At 38.6% G+C, this 20,510-nt stretch overlaps 1 protein-coding gene across 4 annotated transcripts in view; it reads right to left on the bottom strand.

Annotated features, from left to right (window-relative positions):
• MBTPS2 (membrane bound transcription factor peptidase, site 2) overlaps window positions 1-19,189 on the bottom strand; it is a 41,002-nt gene extending 21,813 nt beyond the window's left edge. For 3 of the 4 annotated variants that reach the window (XR_007777312.1, XR_007777314.1, XM_050972987.1), the window contains exons 1-7: window positions 18,999-19,189; window positions 13,975-14,123; window positions 12,146-12,284; window positions 8,239-8,342; window positions 5,694-5,821; window positions 1,737-1,855; window positions 748-928 (exon numbers count right to left, since the gene is read on the bottom strand). Coding sequence is in view for 2 of the 4 variants with exons in the window: in XM_050972987.1 (XP_050828944.1) it covers window positions 748-928; window positions 1,737-1,855; window positions 5,694-5,821; window positions 8,239-8,342; window positions 12,146-12,284; window positions 13,975-14,123; window positions 18,999-19,073 (895 nt within the window). In the remaining 2 variants the exon portion in view is untranslated. The remainder of the gene's footprint in view (window positions 1-747; window positions 929-1,736; window positions 1,856-5,693; window positions 5,822-8,238; window positions 8,343-12,145; window positions 12,285-13,974; window positions 14,124-18,998) is intronic. The other variant, XM_030234418.2, reaches the window with a different exon arrangement.
• Between the last annotated feature and the right edge of the window lie 1,321 nt (window positions 19,190-20,510).

The following is a 20,510-nucleotide window of genomic DNA, read 5'->3' as shown; positions in this document are numbered from 1 at the left end:
CATGAAAGAAACTTTAGAGAGCTTCAGGGCATGTCACAAGAAGCTCAGCCAATTTAACTTGACTGTTCTGTTTTGTTCTACTCGATTTTTGTTTATTGTTCTAGTTTAGTTCAGGTTTTTGGTTTTTGGTTTTTTTTTGGTTTCTTGGGGATAAGCCCTTACAGCAACAAGCACTCTAATATATAAAAGGAAACAGAAGGAAGTAGACTGACTTCCAGAAGCAGTCTGTGCAATCCAGACAAAACTGAGTTTATGGGCAATGACATAAAACCCTATAGGGAGACATATCTGAAGAACCGACCAAAATAAAGTACATCATTGGGTTAAATCATATAATTTGCAATGTCACGCTGATCAAAGCTATGAGATAATGTGAAATTTACATCTGCAAAAGATCACGGAGTTGATCCATTTTACAGAACTTAAAACAGAGGAGATAATTGTACTACTGCTAAGAACCAAGTTCTGCAATATCCTGAAGAAGCAAATTTTATTATTCAGATCATACAGGATATTTGTACAAGATGACTGAAAGACAAGAGAAATTCCCATATCTAGCCCTCTCTCAGATTTCACAAAACAGCATGGTACATTGATAATTGCTTAAGACAGGACAGTAGATTTGACTTACAAGAAATCTGACTCCAACAACAAATTCTAAATCCAAAATAGGCTTTAAGACATGATTAAATTAAAATATAAATTAATTAACATACAAAATAATGAGGAGAGCACCTTAAGTCATACCTCTAGCTGGAAAGCTTAATTGCTGTAGGGTGGCTGCACTTACACAGTAGCCGACCTGTGACTTCTCTGAAATATCTCCCAGACAGGAATTCCAGTCTTCCACATTATAAACTGGGCAGTCTTGTAGGTTAGTGACAAGGTCTCCCACAAAAAGACCTCTTGGTCCATTGGCAGGAGAATCCTGAGAAGAACAATGAAGTCAGTCATATTACTATAGGAGGATAAACAAGGATTAGTTTACAGTTCACTGAATACTATGAAATCTTTAGGTTAAGACACTAAAAAATGGGAGGGAAGGGGAGGGAAATGGAAGTCTTTAGGCATCCTGGACACATCTTCAAATTTGAGTAATTATTTTCATATAGGTAAGAAAAGTCACAACATATTAAGTTCAAGTAAATTAATACCCAAACTTTTCAAGAAAGCTGGTGTATCTATATTTTCAAAGAAAATAAAGCATTATGAGTTTTATCAACTGACTTTTAGGTCCAAGAAAGATTGGATCCTTTCAGCTCTGCTGTTCAACTGTGCTGTATTTGATTAAGTCAGAAAAAAAAATCATTCCTTTCCAGAATCCCAGAAGTCTATCTCTACTTCGCTTCCAGCTGACCAAACAAGGAAATCAGCTCAAAATAATCTTTAACACTGAAAAAAGATAGCAGTAACTGGAGTGATAATACAATTTCCAGTAGATTTGCTTTGTGCCAATACTGAAAAACAGTTAAAACCAGAAAGAAACTTGCAAACTCATCTCAAATGTCTCAACAGTTTTACAGTATGCTAATTAGTCTATCATTATTCACACCATGTTCCTTTATTTACTAATACTAAGATACATGAGACTGAAAGGAAAACTTTAAGCAACAAGTTCAGTACATTAGCTTCTGCAAAGAGCTGCACTGACCAAATCTGATTGTGATAATAAAGAGATACAGGTACATTTCAGATCACAAAGCATATAATATGGAAACAGCAAATATCCTTCTTACCTCTGCAACCTCAGTGACAAGTGCCCCAACACCCGTGTAATAGAAAGGAAATAGAATGGCTGGCAGCAGAAACAACACCATGAAACTGGCAACACCAAGCACAAAATTATGCCACACTCCTAAAAAGAAGGCAAAAAAAGTTTCTAAATAAACACTAATAACAAAAAGCTGGTTTTTAAATGATCCTACAGCTGCCTTCTAATTAACTTTCTTGAAATTATTACTGCAAGAATAAATGAAGTTCATTTGAACATAGGCATAAAAGAAGAGTACATAGATTACAAACTTTAGCTTCTATAATGCCCCTTTGCAAGGGAGTTTTAGAGAAAACTCTAAGTCCCTGAGAATTATACTATCAAAAAAGACAGGAGAGCAGTAAGTCCATTTCTAAGGTGTCATTCTACCAGGTTAAGATTTCATGTACCTCTACTTTTCTAAGTATGAGAAGATAGTGTACCCAGAAGAGAAACAGGGCTTCTGAATCAATTATTAAAATACAGTTTCTATCTACAGAGTTGTCTTCAATCATAAATATTAAAAAAAAAAAAATAATCACTGGAATGAAATACATTATGTATTACCTTCTACCACACTAAATTGTTGAAATTAAGAATTTCAATAAATGGGCTTATTTTTGAAAAAATACTGTTTGTCCTAGAGAGCAAGATGTCTGAAATTTACTTGCAATTCAGTATTTATGATGGTAACTTACATTATTTCAATTAAAAGTATTACATGTATATGTGCCAATGAATTTAGGAAATTATTTGAGAAAAAAAAAAAAAAAGGCTTCTTCTACAACAAAATATGGACCCAAAAGCCCATCAAGAAACCAAATAGTACAATCAGCACTTCCTGACACGTTTTGGGGAACATATTTGCAACCATAATTGCCATCTTTATAGTATGTGGCTCTCCATAAGAAGCAATGAGCCACTATTATAAGACACAGCTGGTGTTCATCTTCAAAGCTTTGTGACTTTCCACATTCAGCTCTACACAAATTTTCTCATTAGTTTGTGTTCTTGGACAAACAGTTTTGTATGAACAATGCAGGAAAACTTCAGTGTTGAACAGTCTTCATTTCCTTCTTACAGTTCTTCGTCCTGTTGTGAGCAGTTTGATTCAATTCTGTATTTACAGTGCAGTTCCAGCACAGGAATTCAATTAAATATATTTACAAATGTATTAAACCTATCTTTCCTGCAGTGTATATAACACAGAATCATAATATATGGCAGACTTATCTCCCCTGTCTATCTCCACATCTCACCTCACCTTCTTTTACACTTCTGTTGCTGCAGAAATGAGAGACATTTTTGAAGTCCTTGAAGTAAGTTGCCATTTCCACTGGTACATGCTTCTTAAAGTATTTTTTTCCATATAATTTTAATTGTATCTCATGGAAAGGCACTTGGATAGAGGAAATGTTTTTGTAATCAGTTTTCCTTATCTCACATACACACATTTATTTGCAACAAATCCAGAAGTAGAGAGCAAATATTTTAACTTTATTGTTTTAACCTTTTTATCTTAAAAATATTTTTTCAGCTTAACAGCTTAACAAAAGACAAAAAAAGTAAAATGGAAGCAAAATTCTTTTCAACAGTGTGGCTGCTACACAGAGTAAACTGAAAAAAATCCCAACCCTTAAAATAATAAGAAAGAAGTGATGGAACTGCTAGAGAGTGACAAGGAATACTTTCAAACAGATAGGAAAAAAGGGCCTTGCTACCAAAATTGACACCATTTGCTGTGTGGAATACAGCAAGAAGTCTAAAATAGAAAGGTTTACAAACTCATCCCAGGTGATCCACAGAAAAATAAACATGCTCCAAATCAGAATACCTGTAGAGGCATACTGCTCAGTCTACCTTCAACTTTATCTTACTAAAACAACTTCATCCTTGGACATCTAATTCCTTACATCTGAGAAGAGACACTTTACACAACCCTAAAACATCTTAAAATAATTGATTAACTATTATTTAATTTAAAAAAGAAAACAAAAAACATTTAACTCCTGTTAAAGACAAGATGAAATGTATTAAAAATTATCTCAAAAAGGAATAAAATAGTTGAACTAATTACAAGAATGTGCAGCACAGAATCCCTTTTCATCTATCTAGTAGGCATGGAATTATGCTACAAATATCACAAGTCTTATAAGAACACTCATTTCCTATTCTTGAACATATGATGCCATCTGCTGTACAAAAAATATATTTTTTAATCTCCAGACTATAGCTTGGACTACAAAAAGAATATTTGGTATTGGCCTCTAGTCTAGCTGTGTTACTTAGGTGCTTTACAAAAATATATGAGTATGTCTCCCTAAATTCAAATTTCTGAATACCAGGAATAGGTTCATTCATCTGTTCTGACAAATAAAAGAAATTGGTTGTTTACTGAATATTGCATTTTATCATTATCAAACATCCTAGTTCTGAAGCATATCTGTCATAAACTGTGAAAAAATGCATTTCTTTGTTATACCTGACTGAAAGTAAGCCATTCATGCTGACCAGTCTTGCAACATGTTTGCTCCTGCCTTGTATTCTCCTATCTCAGGTTTCCTGAGAACCATGACAAATTATTACAGGTGTTTGATTGTCATCAAAACATGCTAACAATTATTTTCTATTACAGCTTAGAATTCTATTTTTCTAGATAATGTCTCAGGAATCTATGTAAGCAAATAATTTTGAAATTTGGTATGCCTTTTCTTCAAGTCCTGTTCCCAGTAGATGGAAATGGAAACAGATTAATTTGAGAAACAGGGCTTCTGAGAAGTTAGCCTATTGTATGTGAATGATTTTTGTTGATTCAGGTATTTGGAACACAGATATATTTACTTAGCTAATATTTGTAATTATTTACTTGATTTATGAAAGCTTGAAAACATGCATGCTAAAGGCTTCTATATGTCCACCCTCTATATGACATTTTAGATACAATATTCAAGAAACAATGTTAATAACTAAACATTACAACAGGCTGGCTGCTGCTGCCTGCAACAGAAAGACAACCAGCATCAAGAACTGAACCAAGGTGATAGCTTTTCTATCTCTGTTTCAGTTCTTTGGGAGACACCTTGTCTCTAGAAATAATCATACAAGTGGTTCAGGCAGAATGACACAGTCTCGGTTTGACTTCTCACAGCAATGAGGCTCTACTTCCCAGCAGCCAGAGACCTCAGAAAACATCAATTCAAAAAAATCTGGAGGTTATCTGGAGCCATAAGCTACGACCCTCTTTGGATGTTTGTGTTTTAACCTTTATTTCCTCCTGATGGCAACATCAAAACACAGTGACCTGTACAGTAACACAACTCACAGGTCAGTGAAAATCACTCATAATACTATTGAAAAATAGATTGCTCTTGCAGAAAACAGGAGTGAATTGTTCAAAGATGTTGACCTGTGTTGACAGGAAGTCATTTTTCTCATAGCACCATTCTGGCTCAGTGTTTCCCAGCTTGTGTGCTCCAAGGTCTCACACCGTGGAGAAGGTGGAAAAACATCCCAAACAACAAACAAACAAAAAACAGAGGAACTTCTGCACAGAGGAACTTCTGCACGTAGTGCAAGAGCCCTTTCTGATGAGAGGAATATCAGAAACCACAGTTTTTCCCCAACCATATAGCTGGAATTTCTTATGCACAACTATTCTAAATTGGATCTAGAACAGAATAAAGTTTCTCAAGGCAGGAAATTTGTGCTCATTTAAGATCCTAGAAACTGAAATCTCTAGCCCAGAAAGCAGCTCGATACGGACACTAATGATCAAATGATTCTCTGAGATCCCAACACAGCTTCAGAACAGAAGGATCACCATTAGGTAAAGAGAAGCTTTGGTACTTATTAATTCTAAACTTTAAATACTCAATCAAAGATTCACAATGATGCCTTGGAATGGTGCTAAGCAAAGATTTAATAAAAAACCACAAACTATTACCTGCACAAAATATTCTTAACTGCTGAACAGGAGATATCAACTGCAAGTGAGTTGTGAAGAGGTCAACAAATGCTCCAGGATAGACAATGAAGATAAAAATTCCAAATCCATTAAATCGTACTTGTTCTCTTAAAAAGAAGAAAAGCAAAGTGAACTGGTGTAACTGCAAACAAACAAAAGGAAACCTGAGAGATTCTACAAAGCACACAGTTTTTGACAACAAGAATGACTAAATTTTAATTATCAAACTAATGAATTTTTTATTCTACAGTAATTGAAAGATAAATAAACTAAAGGATTTTTTCTGCAGTAGTTGCCACTTCTAAGCACTATACATTTTTAAGTTTAGTAAAAACACAAAGGGCAAATTCATCTTCTGTCTCCTGGTAACAGTAACACGTAAAATACTTTTTAAAAACCTACCTAACTTCCATGCTAACATATATTTCAACATTTGGGGTAATTGCTCTTTTAAGTAAAAAAATTGCAGCCTGTAGGAAGCAGTTTCAAACTCATCTATGTAAAAATATTTGCAAGAATCAATTGCTTTCCATTTAAAGAAATACTTCCACAATTCTGGAATTTTTAATTCTGTTTCTCCCAAATGGATCTTAGAGTATGTTGTAAACTAACATGAGGAAAATGTCAAAATTAGGGAAATGTCAAAATATGAAAACAAGTCAAGAAGTTAAAAGGGCTAATGGTAATGCCCTTCCAAACCTTAACACTCCATGATTCTACTGACATATATTAGGAGCTGACACTATTATGCAGATAATATTTTTCCCCAAGGGTTTTGCAATTACTTTTAAATGGAATTTTTTGGAACAAACACATAAAGGTTTTTTGAAGCTAGAAATTGTACAAGGGACTTAAGAGAGGCATGGCAAAATTGTGTTCCCAGACAAACCAGGCACAGATCAGCTAATCCCATATCTTTACTGAGACAATATACTGGGTCTAAACTTTTCCTTGTTTACATTTATCTATTTCATGTGTATATACACCAAAAGAAAACAAACAATTATACAAAATTATTCAGAATTAAGTCTCTCACTATTACTGGGGAGTTAACTTATGCCATGCTACCAATTAATAATAGGCAGTTTAATGCCTGTTCAGGATTTCATGACTTGGGTAGAAGACACACAGGCAGGAAGAAAAAGACTTGTTTGGTACCAGCCTTGACTAAGCTAAGGCTCAAATATTTAAGTTCTTCTGGTTCACAGCTAATGCTTTCCAGAACCGAAATTGGCAAAAAGGTATTAGATTTCAGGAAGGCTAAGACCTGCCAGAATAATAAAATTTGCCCACAGCACAGCTTTTTAGAGATGTTGAAACCCTGAGAATTTACAGTAACAGCACTATAGATGCAACCTGTGCCAGAAGGAGAATAAAAAAGTCAAGTAGAAAACAGCAGCAGCAATATTGGCTGCCAATGTACATTGGACCAACTAATTTCTCCTCTGGAAATAGCTGGAAAAATAATTTTTTGACAAAAATATAACCCAAAATTTAATATTCAAAGCCTTTGCTCTAGAGCATAAATAAAGATATCACATCATCAAGATACAAGAATTATTCTTCCTTTCTGCTTAAAAAGAGAGCTGTAGTAATTCCTAGCTTCTCTGCAGTCTGCCAGCAACATGCACTAGAAAGAAAATTGTGTTGCTTCTTCCTGTGATGGGATAAGCAAAAGGTTCATCCTCCACAGAAAATTCCCAGTGAACATTTGAGGGAAGAAAGCTGAAAGACAAGCAGAGCATATGAAACCCAGAGGTTCTCAAACCATCCCTTTGAGTGACAACCTTTGGGGTTACAAAAAAGGTAGTATATGGGTTAAAATGCAGTCATGACTCCCTACACACAGGAAAATCAGAGAAACAACTTAGGGCTTTATGCTCAAAGAAGAGATAATGCTGCTGCCCAGGAGAAATGTGGAGGACACCTGATCATCAGTCCCAGTAATCACTGCTTAACCTTCTTATGCTAAAATGGCATTTAACAGTAATGACTAACCTGTCAAATAATTTTGGTGAAGTTATCATCATAGTTAAGGACGTTAAAAATATAATTTTTGATCAGAGCTAATAAATCACTGAGGTTAACAGGGACAAGTCACATTTGACCAAGTTATTGCTTCAACCTGTTCATATAATATTTCACGAGCTCTGTTTAAACAAACCAATTAAAAATCAATTTTAAAGTATCACTGTGCAATAGCACATGAGTTCAAGTGCCACAAGTGCAGAAATTAAATTGCTGTGTAAAAAACAGGGCCACTTTAAAAAAATTGTCTTAAACCTGATGCTTTATTTGCAAAGCAGAAGTCCCTTCTCATGATCTGTGTAACAGACACTGTATTAAAACTCTATCCCTAATTTGTACACCCTTCCAAACTTCAAATCTAAGGAAGCTATGAATTACAGACTAAACAGACTCTCTAGATAAAACAAAGCAGTGCTAACAACATTCACAGCTAGGTAACTGCTCTGGCATATTTGGCTTTGTTGTCAGAGTAGCAGAAAAGCAAAACAGAAATTACCGAATAGCTGCCACCCCATGGCCGACTTCGTGTATCACACCGCTGATGAGGATTGCAGAGAAGAAATAGGTCAGCTGGCTGATGGGCAAATTGACACCAGGCACCTGTTGATGTGGGCATGACAACAAAACAAAACACAGGAGGAAAATAAGAGGTACAAAGACAAATCATTCTGCTCCTAAATTGCTGCTCTCACTCACTTCTTCAGGTCCACGACAGACCAGGGGCTGTTCCCAAAGCAGCACAATCAATTTGCACCTCTTTTACCAACTTATTCAGCATATTTTTAAGTATATTAAATATATATTCTTTTGTGGCACGTTAAACAGCTCTCCAGGCATAAAAGCCCTCTCCCTGCCCTATATATTCCCCACAGCTCTGACCAAACATGTCCTACTCTATATTAAGCTCGAGAAGTTTATAAAAACGTACACAGACTTCCATTCAAATGAAACAGGCTTGGCACTGTGAGCATTAGTTTACAATTCCTGCAGCCAGTCACGTAACTATAGAAAAGATCCACCTTTCAAAAGAAAATAATAAAAATTGTAAGGCACTCCAAAAAGTATGAACATGAAAAATTCAAAAATGAGTTGACTGCTGAACAGTCAGTCTCTTCCTTCTCTCTTCCTATACAAATCACAAAATTATTTCAGTTTACAGCATAAAAAAAAAAAAAAAAAAGTAACTTTCATCTATTCTTCAGGTTTTGGTAGTCTACACATGGCAATTTAACCTTAAAAAAAATCCCACCTTGAAATGAGTATACTATTTTAATTTATCTGAGACATAATATGAAGGCCTCTCATATTTTTCCTGTTGCTGTGGATTCCCACCACTCCCAGGTCCTTCACTGTGCTTGTCATGAGACACCAACTGCTTCCAGACAGGCTTCAAAGTGGTCATTGGTCAAAGCATGAGGAATCATCCCCTCCTTCCTCCTGATGGACCTTTATCCTGCTCAGTTCCATCACCCTCAGCTGCTGGGCTGCAGTGGGATTGCTCTGGGATATTTCTCCTGTCAGATCTACAGCTTTTTCTACTCAAGGCAGGCTGCACTTCAGTACACTCACTAACAACTGATGTGAGCACAACATGAATTGCAATCCAGCCACACAAAAGAGATGCTGTGGGCAAAAACTCCTGGCCTGTCTAGAGAACTCTATAAAACCCAGCATCATGGAAAACAAAATGCTGCACATCCAACTAGGTAGGCTGGATTCTACCTTTGTTCAGTCCTACACTTTCTTCACTTCTATGCATTTACCTACCCATGTAGCAGAATTCTACAACAGTTGGTTGAGACAATCTAGCTAAATTAAATCCTTCAAAAGGATTCAATAATGTTAATCACCTCACAAATTCTGTCCAGTGTAATGGTGACCAAGGAATTTACCTTAACTGGCTCAGCTGTGGTACCTCACAGCACGAAAGACAGCCACGCTTCATTTCTTAAACATTATGCTTGCATTACAGCATCAGCTGGTGGCACTAATGCATCACTTCAGTGGTGCTGCCTTTGCAGTGGGAGCACAGATGGCAACAGCAAGAGCTGCCATCTCAATTCCACCATGACTACAGCGTGCTAGAACACAGCACCAGATGCTTTCAGACTTTACGTCAAAGAAGCTATTTTAAGATTCACCTAAAACTGAAGTTACCTCTCATGAAGGGCTCTGCAATCAATAGCAGAATTTTGTTAAAAAGCATGCTGTCTTGTATTTTATGGCCTTCTGGAAATGCCTTTAGTAAAAGAAGATCCTTTGCTTGTAGCTAATCTGCCTCTTTCCTACTTTTGTCAGTAGGTAACCAACACAAGAGGGGGCAGCTGAAGAGAAAGAGCCCAGTTACCTATGTCTGACAGGTATTTTAAATCAACTATGTGACTGAACAAAAGAGGAAGCATACAAAAATCTTAATAAAATGTAAGTACAACTGTTTCTCCCTCTCTCCAAACCCAGAGGGTAAAGGTTAAACAGCTTTATGCCACAGGCTAAAATTAAGTTTACAAAGAAAAAGTGAGGTTTTGTTGGGTTTTTTTAAACCACTTTGCTCTGTTCCAGACAGCCAAATACAAGTAAATAATTTAAATGAGAAGGTCCTCCTAAGTCATTCTTCACCTCTTTGCAACCACATAAATCTCTTTTTGGTGTCAATTTACACTAGCACATTCCCCTGAAAAAGAATACTGAAACTTGCTAAAGGCAGAATTATACAACTGTGACCATTCAAATATGAAGGAATGAGGTAAGAAAGGAAGAGAACCACAACTCAGGAGAAGCAACCTTATCCCCACACATGACATTACTTTATCCCTATCTATTAAACTGTTTTCAGAGCCAGTCAATCCTTGGTTTGAATGCAGTGATATTGCCAGGAAGCAGTCACTGATGAAACAAGTCCACATTGAAATTGTGAACACTATCCTACTTTTCTACTTTCGCTGTTCCAGTTCACACCAGATTAATTCCAAAGACTCATCTTTACTTTGGTTGTGTCTGTGTTATTTTCTCCAAAGAGCAATATATTGTCAATGACCACTTTAGTCTGGTGTCACAAAAGTGGATGGATCCATTCAAAGACCTCAGAAAATGAAGATGTAAAGGAACTCCAGAATAGTTAGGACAGATCCTGTTGGAATGTAAATTACAAAATTTTCTGTCTCATGTTCAGCTCATGCCCTCCCAGATGCACAGACTGTCCACTCCTGTCTGCCCCTGAAGGTAATTCAGGAGCAGGCTCTGGACAGGGGACAGCAGTGGCAGTGACAGTGGTTCCCCCCTCAGGTTTCACTGCTTGCTTTTTCCAACACATGCTGAACTCTGCATATTCACTCTGCTGGTGGGAAACAGACCCAGCCATCCAAAGGCACTGTGTTTATGGCACATGCTAAATTAGGCTTCCTGCACTCATGACAGTCTAGCTGCATGCAGTCAGTTTAGTGCTTACTAAGGTCTGTTGTATGCACACAGTTCTCAATATCTGGTCACTTGAAGAGCTGAGTACTTAAATAGAGTAACATGGCTGGGCACCTCTGCTCTAAGCCATGTAGCAGAAGGCAGAGCAACCCCATAAATTTCTAAATTTCAGGAAAATGACCATACATTCTGGCCACATTGCACTCGTGGTATAAAAAAGATGACTAGGAATCCTTCCAGGTTAAAACTGTTGCAAGGCAATGTCAGTTCTTCCATTACTGCCTTGCAAAGAGATTAAAAAGACAGTATTTGCAATCTCCCCTATCCTGTGAAATACATTCCATTCTAAAACCATACAATATATTGACCAGCACCAGAAATGCATAGAACAATTAAATATATCATTGGACTTTGCTACTGCCAGAAACAGCCCTTGAAATTTAACATAGTAAATTAAGTCATAATTCCTTGAAGAATCAAAAAATACCTCCTCACTAATGATTCACTGCTTCTACTATCACACAAAGTTTTTTGCCCTTCTTTCCTTTTCCACTGCTGTTTTCTATTGTATTAAAAGAAACAGAACTTGTCTCTTCTTGTCAATTATGTATGAGCTCTGCAAACTGTAAGGTCACCAGAGCCTACTGCACAGCTTATAGGAAGCGAGTTCTTAACTCAGTTTTATATGCTTAGTACTATAATTTTATTCTTAGCACTATAATTTAGGGCTTTGCAAAATGATTATCCAATTCCCTCTCCTGAGGATTTTTAACACAAACTCTTCCACATGTTTGCCTTCATTTTTCCTTTTTCTATACCCACTCTCCCATTTTTAAGGCTGGTAAAAAACCAGCACATTTTCCTGTAGATGAACATCAGGAGTTGGGTTATTCTTGCATAGGAGTATTTTAGCATCCCATACCCCATTAAGAAGCTGTTTTAGATCTGTACACAGTTCTCAAACAAAGACCTGAGGAGGAAACACTCACCACAACTTGCAGCATTCGATCATTCTGGGCTTTTGGAGCCTCGGTGAGCATCTGGGTCAGTGTTTGCAGCAGGGTCTTTCCAAGAAGAATAACAGAGCCAAACATGGCAACTATTCCAAACACCATTCCTATGCTGAACCTGCACAGAGAAGCAAATAGTTCAGCAATACACAGCCACAAGACAAAAAGGGAATCAGCTCTGGCTATGTAAATATCTGCTTTATTGCACAAGTTACTGCACAAAACACAGGGCAAAACTTACCTGATGCTACCACAATTCATCAACAATCCAGTACAAAAATGCTAAAGGCAACTAACAACAATAATATACACTAGAAACTTATATTGTCCTTGTTTAATAAATGTTTTACATCCAAACCATATCCTGATCAATTTTCAAATACTTTTATTCAGTTACCCAACACGTGTAACTTGCCTGTAGCTATCAATATATATGTTTATAAGAATATAGAAACTTAACTAACAATTTATAATTGGCCATGTTGCACCATAGCATCACATATTTAGAGACCTGGATCAAATTATGGGGCAGCTTTTGTACTTATATATATAAGCTTCTTTGGTACATTTTGCATTATTCTCACAAACAGGAACAATAAATGTGACTGAATCTTTTTTAAAGAATAACTAAAACATACAATTGCAAGACCACTACATCAACACCAATTTCTTAAGCTACATTGTTCTTCTCACCAATCTTTCATTAAAATCAATGTTGAAAATAATTTCAATTCATGTCACTCCACCTAGTGACAAATTTTCATTCAGCATTAATATTATTATTCTTATTTTACACTGTCCTATAGCTGAAGGATGTGATAACTCTTTTTTCTAACTAAAAAAAACTTCGATGATGCAAATCCAGCACATACACCTCACTACCAATCTTTCCTCCTCTCATAACAGCTCAACTGTTCTCTTATCAGCCTTAATGAAGCTCACTGGGAATTAGTAGATTTATTTTAAGCAACATGTACTTGTAATGTTAATTAAAGAGACTAGTGGAAACATTATACTGTAATAAATTATACACATTAAAAATTGTAATTGATATAGAGCTATTTCAGACTGATTATTACAAAATCATTACATACTAGAGAAACCAATTTGAAGCAGACCTCTCTTTTATCACTATCTCACTGAGGGTAGCAATACAGGAAATGAAAAGAAATTCAAACCTTACTTATTTTATATTATCAGAGCAGATACAAAGTAATGCTAGGAACTGCAACTGAACGATAGTTTTCTTAACCAGTCCAGGAGCACCCATATTAGACCACCCTACTTATCTACCCATTCCCAGCACTGTGCACCCTTTGCATGGAAAGGTGTAGGCAGATAAAAGACAGAAGGTAAGCAAGGTGCTCCTGAGCAGGTATCATTGCTGAATGTCTGGGCAATGATTAACTACAGGTACATAGCTAGCTCTGAATACTTTGTAAACTGTACTTGGCATTGGGAATGATCTAGGATCCGAGCAGCTGCTTTCAGACCTACTTCTGTATGCAGTATTGCATATAATACCTGTACTCTTCAGAACTATGCCTACTTCAAACCACACATAAAAATAGTTTAAGGATTTCTAGTTTTATAGAATCTCAATAGGCAACTCGTATTACATTTATGAATTTTTTAGAAGAAGTTAAATACTTATAGTGGCACAGTACAATTAGAGCAACCACTCCAATTGGTTTAATCATTAGCCTATTAAAATATCCATGTCTACCCACTGCCCTTCTAATGTTGAAAGGCACCAACGTGGTTCAATTGTTGACTCTGACAGAAGAAAAAGGAGGCTGGATGTGTACCATAAGTAGAGAAATTTGGGTTTCCATCTGCCCCAGTTGTAGAACTGGCGGTTGAAGAGCGCGGTTTGCCAGCGCAGGTGGAAGGGAGAGACGCTCAGGCCGTATGTCAGCAGCCAGTCCTCGTACGATGCCTTCAGAGAGTTGGAGGACTGCAAAACAACAGAAAACCAGTTTGACCAAAACATTCTAGGAAGATTCTGTAATGTGACCAAGCAGTAAATGTGATCTGTTTATATAAAAACAGATACATAACTTCAAGTAGATGTCCTACACCTTATTTACGTTTTGACATATAGGTAGCTGTGACATGTAATGTGAAAAAGTTACGTCACTGTTCTGATGTTATTTCCAACAACTGTAGGTTTGTGAGAGAGACTGGGTATCCAGAGATATCTGACAAACAAGGTCTTGCATCATCTTTCCTAGTGTTAAATCCCTTTTAGTAGTTCTACTTTCTGGTTAGAAGGCTAGAGACTGTTGATGGTAGTCTCTCAACATGCAATTATATACCAATAAACATTTTAAAAACTACAATAATGGAAAATGCTTCTTTTGTCTCCAGCTGAAAAAAACTTTCTAAAACAGATGAGATATGGCTCAGTATTGCAGATACCTATTCGTAAGGATAAAAACAAGGTCTATTTTTCAAAAACAAATACTATGCCTAAAGAGGGTCTGGAATATATGATCAGGCTAACAAAAACCACAAGGAATTTAAAATTATCAACCTGTATTGCATTAGCAGTTTCACTGTGGTAACTTCCCAGCATTTCAAGGTACTTCTAGTAGTTCCAAAGATTTCTCTTGATAAGAAATGTGACCTATAAATATGACCTATGAATACTTATCTGCACCATTATCTTGAATTATAGACCAATAGACATGGTTTTTCCAATTGCCAGCTTTACTTTTTGGTGCCTGCATTCTCAGTAGGCTTTAGTCACTTGCTTCATGGAAGCTTGTGTCAGAAACCCAGATGAAGGAATACTTTCCTTGGAGGAACTCAGAGCTCAGGAAAAGCACAGATGAGGTTCGAGCATTCTGACATTGGGCAGTTCCCAAGGCAGGAGTGTCTGACACAATCCAGACAAGTCTTTGGAGCTGTCAGAACTGGAGCACTGTTCCCAAGGTTCCCCACAAGCAGCAGCACCTATTGAAGACATCCAAATGTGTAATTCAACAGGCTCCCTTCTCCTCCCCAACAAGGAACTCCACAAGTTTCTGTCTCTTGTCTGTGCTCCTTTGAACAAATTTAGAACTTGCCAATTCCTTGCATTCCTCTTGCCCTGCACCACAGTGGTGGTGGGGGTTGAGGTTCTCATACTGCACACTTCTATTAACAGTTTTTCTCATTTTGTCAAATTCATTAAATCTTGACCACTAAAAGTTTATCTCAAATAACATATCCTCAGCTGTGAGACCCCTTTACTCGAGCCATTGTTTACATATCACCCATTACACCCTTTATCCTTTCTGCTTATACATTTCTGTATCATTTCCTTCTTCTTCACCTTACTGATTTTAGCCACATTTTTGTCCCATCAGCTGAGGGCACCAACAGAAATTTTCACTGTAATGCACTCCCATCAACACCACTCACTCCTATGGCACCATTAAGTATAGTTTCCACGACCACATCAGCTTTTGCTAATTTTAACAGAAGAGATCATGAAGATCATTAGACTTGTACACAATTAGCGATACATAAGCCAAGGAAACAGAGAAAAAGACCTCACATAATCTACCAGATAATTAAGAACAAAATTACATACATCATTAAGAACCCCTGATATGAGAAACTGTCTTTTGTGAATTAAAAAAAAGTCCTATTCATTCACACAAAAAAACCCTCAAAACAATCCTAATACATTATTCTAATAAAGTTAATCAGATACATTGATTGGACACTTGAAAATGTGTTCCTTCTATCTCATGCAAACCTCACTTTTTTCCCTAGAATTGCCACAAATTCATCCCTTTGAATTCATTCCAACAACATCACAGCCCCACTGTCCTAGCAAGACAAATAAGTACAAAGTTTTCCATGAGGAATATGGAATCACTGACCATACAGCTGTCAAATGTGGAAAAGAAAGGTAACAAAAAATTTCCTTTTTTATGTTCCTCACAAGTTGTGGAAACATTACTTATAATCACCAAATGACTGCAAACCTTTGCAAAATATATTAAAAAGCTCTTTGCAAAGTTTTGCTCCTTCTGTCCTGATTCCAGTGGGATCACCACATTAAACACATACCCTCATGCCCTGGCATGCTTCACTTCAAGCTGCTTCCACACAGGCCTTGGCCCTGCTTCTTTGAGATCTAAGAGATCTTTGTTAGATTAGTTTTACTATAAAAGCAGCTCCTATTTATTTGTGATGCCTTTAAAATGCTAGACACCTGCTAAACAGGAGCTCCACAGGTATCTGCAAGCAAGCAGGTGTCCTTAACATTCTTCTCTGCTGGCAAAATCTGTTCAAGAGCTCTGAATAATTTCAGCTTCCTGACCTTAAAAGCTTGAGACCCAACCTTGACTGAATGTGTCCAATGCAACCTTTATTTCTCACAGCAAAAGGAGGGACAACCTCCTACACTTCACTTGTTCCTGATCTCTCAGGCAGAATGAAATGTGATGACTTAGGATGCTGGGGAGAAGGAGTTTAGGGGTCTGAGTGATTCCCTCTTACAGAATCCAAGCTTCAATGAAAACATTGGTGGCAGTGGTACAACAAGGAGCAACAAGGGGGACTTAACATTCAAAATTCCAGCTTGATTTCGCATAGCTTTAGTTTCCTGACACAAATGTATCTTTTAGTTCTAGCAACATTATAAAATGTGGATTTATCTGGGCAAAAATACTTTTATACACAGATATACTTTCTATATTGTAGTCTAGGAGTGAGACTGCCAAAATAAAATATTTAAAATCTGAACAAAACCAGTAAGGGAACAAACTGAGCAAAAAATATTGCACATTGAACAGGTTTACAGAATAAACATTAACTGCAAGTTACAGCACACATCCTTCTCTTGCCAAAAATATCAACATGACCACACATGGAAAAGTGTTCCCATGTTATTTTTCACTCATGCTCTGTACATCCTCTTGGTGTAATTACACTGAAAGTGATTTGAGATTTAAACAGTACAATTAATTAAACAGTACAATGTTGCTGCAGTTGCTGGCAGCCTTGGGTTGTGACTGCGGTGGAGATTTACAGTACCAGCACAAAACCAAGCAACCTGAGCTTCCTAATGATATAAATCTGGTTATTTAATCCAAATTCTATTTCAACTGTGGTACTCACAGTGAAATCTATGACTGAGATGTACAACAGATCTACCAGTAAATTCACTGAAACTCAAAAGCTCCCATATAATTCCTGAGGAATTAGTTGACAAAAGTTGACTAAGTTAACCTTGGTCAACTTTTACTTAAAAGATCAGAATTAAAATTTAACTCCTGGATTCTCATGCTTACTGTAGAATTCTAGGCATTCCCCCTTCTTTATCAGCATAAATCAGGCATTAAGTAGGCTCCAGTGTAGGGTTGTTTGTTTTTTTTTTTCTTCCCTTGCTGCTGCAAGAAAGGCAGTGCCTCTCCTTAATTACAGAAGAGAATGATTTTATGGTCAAATGCAGAAAGAGATCAGAATCTAAGAGATGCAAATGGTCTCAGCATCATGGCACAACAGGTCTGGTACCTGAGCTCAGTTCCTGCTTCACTGCCCAAGAGTCTCCACCAGACACAAAGCTGCTGCCAAGAGAAGCAGACTCCTGGCTGACCTTCCTGGTGTGTCTCACTGCAGTCAGAGCATGTTCTTTTAGTACCTGGCTAATCTCATGTGTTTCAAAACAATGCTGTAATTTTTTTTTTTAATACTTAACATAGACTTGCTGCAAGAAAATTTGAGACGTCTTCAGGTAAATGACTGTATTTGTTATTGTCATTATGTACAGACTATATTTTGCAATTATCAGCTTTTATCACTAACAGAGCTACATTTGCTCTCGAATTAGCTGCAGGGGGAGACACTTTTCCAAGTTTTTTAAGCACCTGAATTTTCTTGTATTTCTTTCTTAATTTTACAGGAGTGACAAAATGCACATTTTGTACTTTCATATCACTAAGCCTTATCTGCCTTGGCAGAAACAGATGCAGCTCCTGGACTGTAAAATTAAGAATTACAGATCAAACCTCTCATTTCATTTTCCCTCATATTTAACCAGCACACAGCCTACTTTGTATGCATTCCTTGCAATTTCGTTCATGTAATAGAAATCATACCTCTGAATCTTTAAAAAAAAACCCACAAAACAATGCCACACCACTTAATGAAATTTGAGCAATCCATAGATGAATCCCAGATACAATAAATGATGTCTCAGTGTATTTTCTTTTTCAAACTTCCCCTTTATATCAGGAGGAAAAGGATGAGTCTCCTAATACTCTCCGAGGACCAAAACTTTATTTATTTAAAAAAGTATTTGCATCGAGTTCAGTCTCAAATTTTCTCCAGTAAAACTAAAAACATTCAAAATAAATAACTATGCATTGCTTTTTACATTTTTTAGGAAAATCATCACTATAAGGCATATACTCTACACCGCAAACTTACAAGGCTGGATTTTATGTTTAGTTAATAATAAACTCCAGACAGCACGTTAAACTAGCACGGAGCGGCTTAAGCAGTATATTAAAAGCTGGTTCCCCCAACTTTTCGCGGCTCCGGTCCTTTAGCACAGACCGGAGCCCGTGCACTCTCCCGGGCGGCGTTTGGAGCCCAGCACCGGCGGAAGCGGAGCAGGGACCGTGCGGCCCGCGGGCCCGGCTGCGGGGCGGGAGGGGCGCCGGGGGCCGGGATCGCCTCTCAGCCCGCGGGGCGCAGCGGGCCCGGGCCGGGCGCGGCCGCTCCGCCAGCCCGGGCTCGGCAGCGGGGCCCTGGGCCGCCCGGCGCGGGGGGAACGGGGCTGCCGCTGCCTCCTCCCGGCCCCGTCCGGCCCTGCGCCCTCGGCCCTCACCTTGAGCAGCGTGTCCGCCAGGTACACGGCGCACCAGCCGCCCAGCACGGTCACCACCACCGGCACCGGGATCATCGCGGGCCGCGCCGCGCCTCAGCGCGGCAGCCCCGGAACCCAACCTGCTCGGAACCTTTCTACGACCGGCTCTGCTGCCCGGGCGGACGCTTCCGGGCGGCGCGTAGAGCGCGGGCAGGTGGCGGCATGACGTCACAGGCCGGGGCGCGGGGCAGCGCTCGGGGCGTTAGGGCGGGGCGCGTGCGCAGTGGGGCGGGAGGGCCGAGGGGCGGCGTCAGGGCTGAGGGCGCCGGGGGCTGAGGGCGCCGGGGGCCGAGCGGGCCGGTTCCCTCTCTCCTGGCTAAATTTCCCTCACCTGCCTCCTCCAGTTGGTTCTTCGGAGAGGCTCTGCTGGCCGCCATCAGGCGATTGCGCGGGAGAATAAAAGTCGTTTGTGGTGGCAAGATCAAAGCACATTGTAGAAGCGCTTCAGTAACGAGAGAGTAATAGGGCTCCCTTTAACCGCTGACGTTCTGTCAGAAGTTTAGCACGGACCTCGGTGCACAACAAAATCATTCTGTGCGGCTGCCTGGGAGCATGGCTTTTAAGCAGATGCTTCCTGGGCCCCCAGTTACCTTGGCAGGCCGCTGTCAATGCTAATTCTGCGGCCGTGTGCCTGTATTGGGTCAGGCTGACACGGAGCTCACTTTCCCTCGGCAGCCTCACGGCTTTGCATCGGTGCCTGCGAAGGTGCTGGTGACACACCGGGGTGTGGCACGGCATCAGCGGGCAAGATCCTGGAAGAGGATACTACCCGGACAGCTGACCCAAATTAAAAAGGGTTATTCCATACCATTTGGCATTAGATTAAAAAAAACCTAAGCAAAGGAGGAGGAGGCATTTGTTATTTACAGTGTTTGACTTCCACAGCAAGTGAGAGAAAACAGCCCTGGGCAGCCTCTCAGCATTGACATTTGTGGGCACAGAGCAGGAGCTGATGCTAGAAGTGCATTCTGGTTTTCACTTGTTCTGTTTGCTCAATTCCTTTGTCTTGCATCTCAGCTCGGGGCTTATCTACCCCTTACGTTTAGATTTTCCATAATTCTAACAACTCCACTTTTTGATGAAAGCCATCCATGTTGACTGATGCCTTTTGAGAAGGTTGGAAAGAACTTCATTTGGACATAGAAGCTGAAGAATTACAAGAAGTGTATCCAGCCCTTCATGCAACCAAATTTGCGTTTATGCGCTGACATAGATGACTTTGGGATGTCCCCAGCATCTAAAAGGACTTACAAACAGTAACAGCATATTGAGATCTGATAATGATTTTTTTCTGCACTGGTTTCCAGTCTAAAAAATTTATCAAATCATTGAGAAATTGTGCAAATATGGTTTATTCCACACCTTACTGGTTGAAAACTCAAGTTGTTACATAGACCTACATGAATTTAATATAAATATACAGACTGTAAACCAGTGGTGGTCTTCAGAAGCAGTGAAGGGGAATTGTATTCA

Source organism: Serinus canaria, chromosome 1, assembly GCF_022539315.1.
Source record: "Serinus canaria isolate serCan28SL12 chromosome 1, serCan2020, whole genome shotgun sequence".
NCBI lineage: Eukaryota > Metazoa > Chordata > Aves > Passeriformes > Fringillidae > Serinus > Serinus canaria.
Note: the sequence above shows the minus strand (reverse complement) of the source record. Positions and strands in the feature narration are given on the sequence as shown.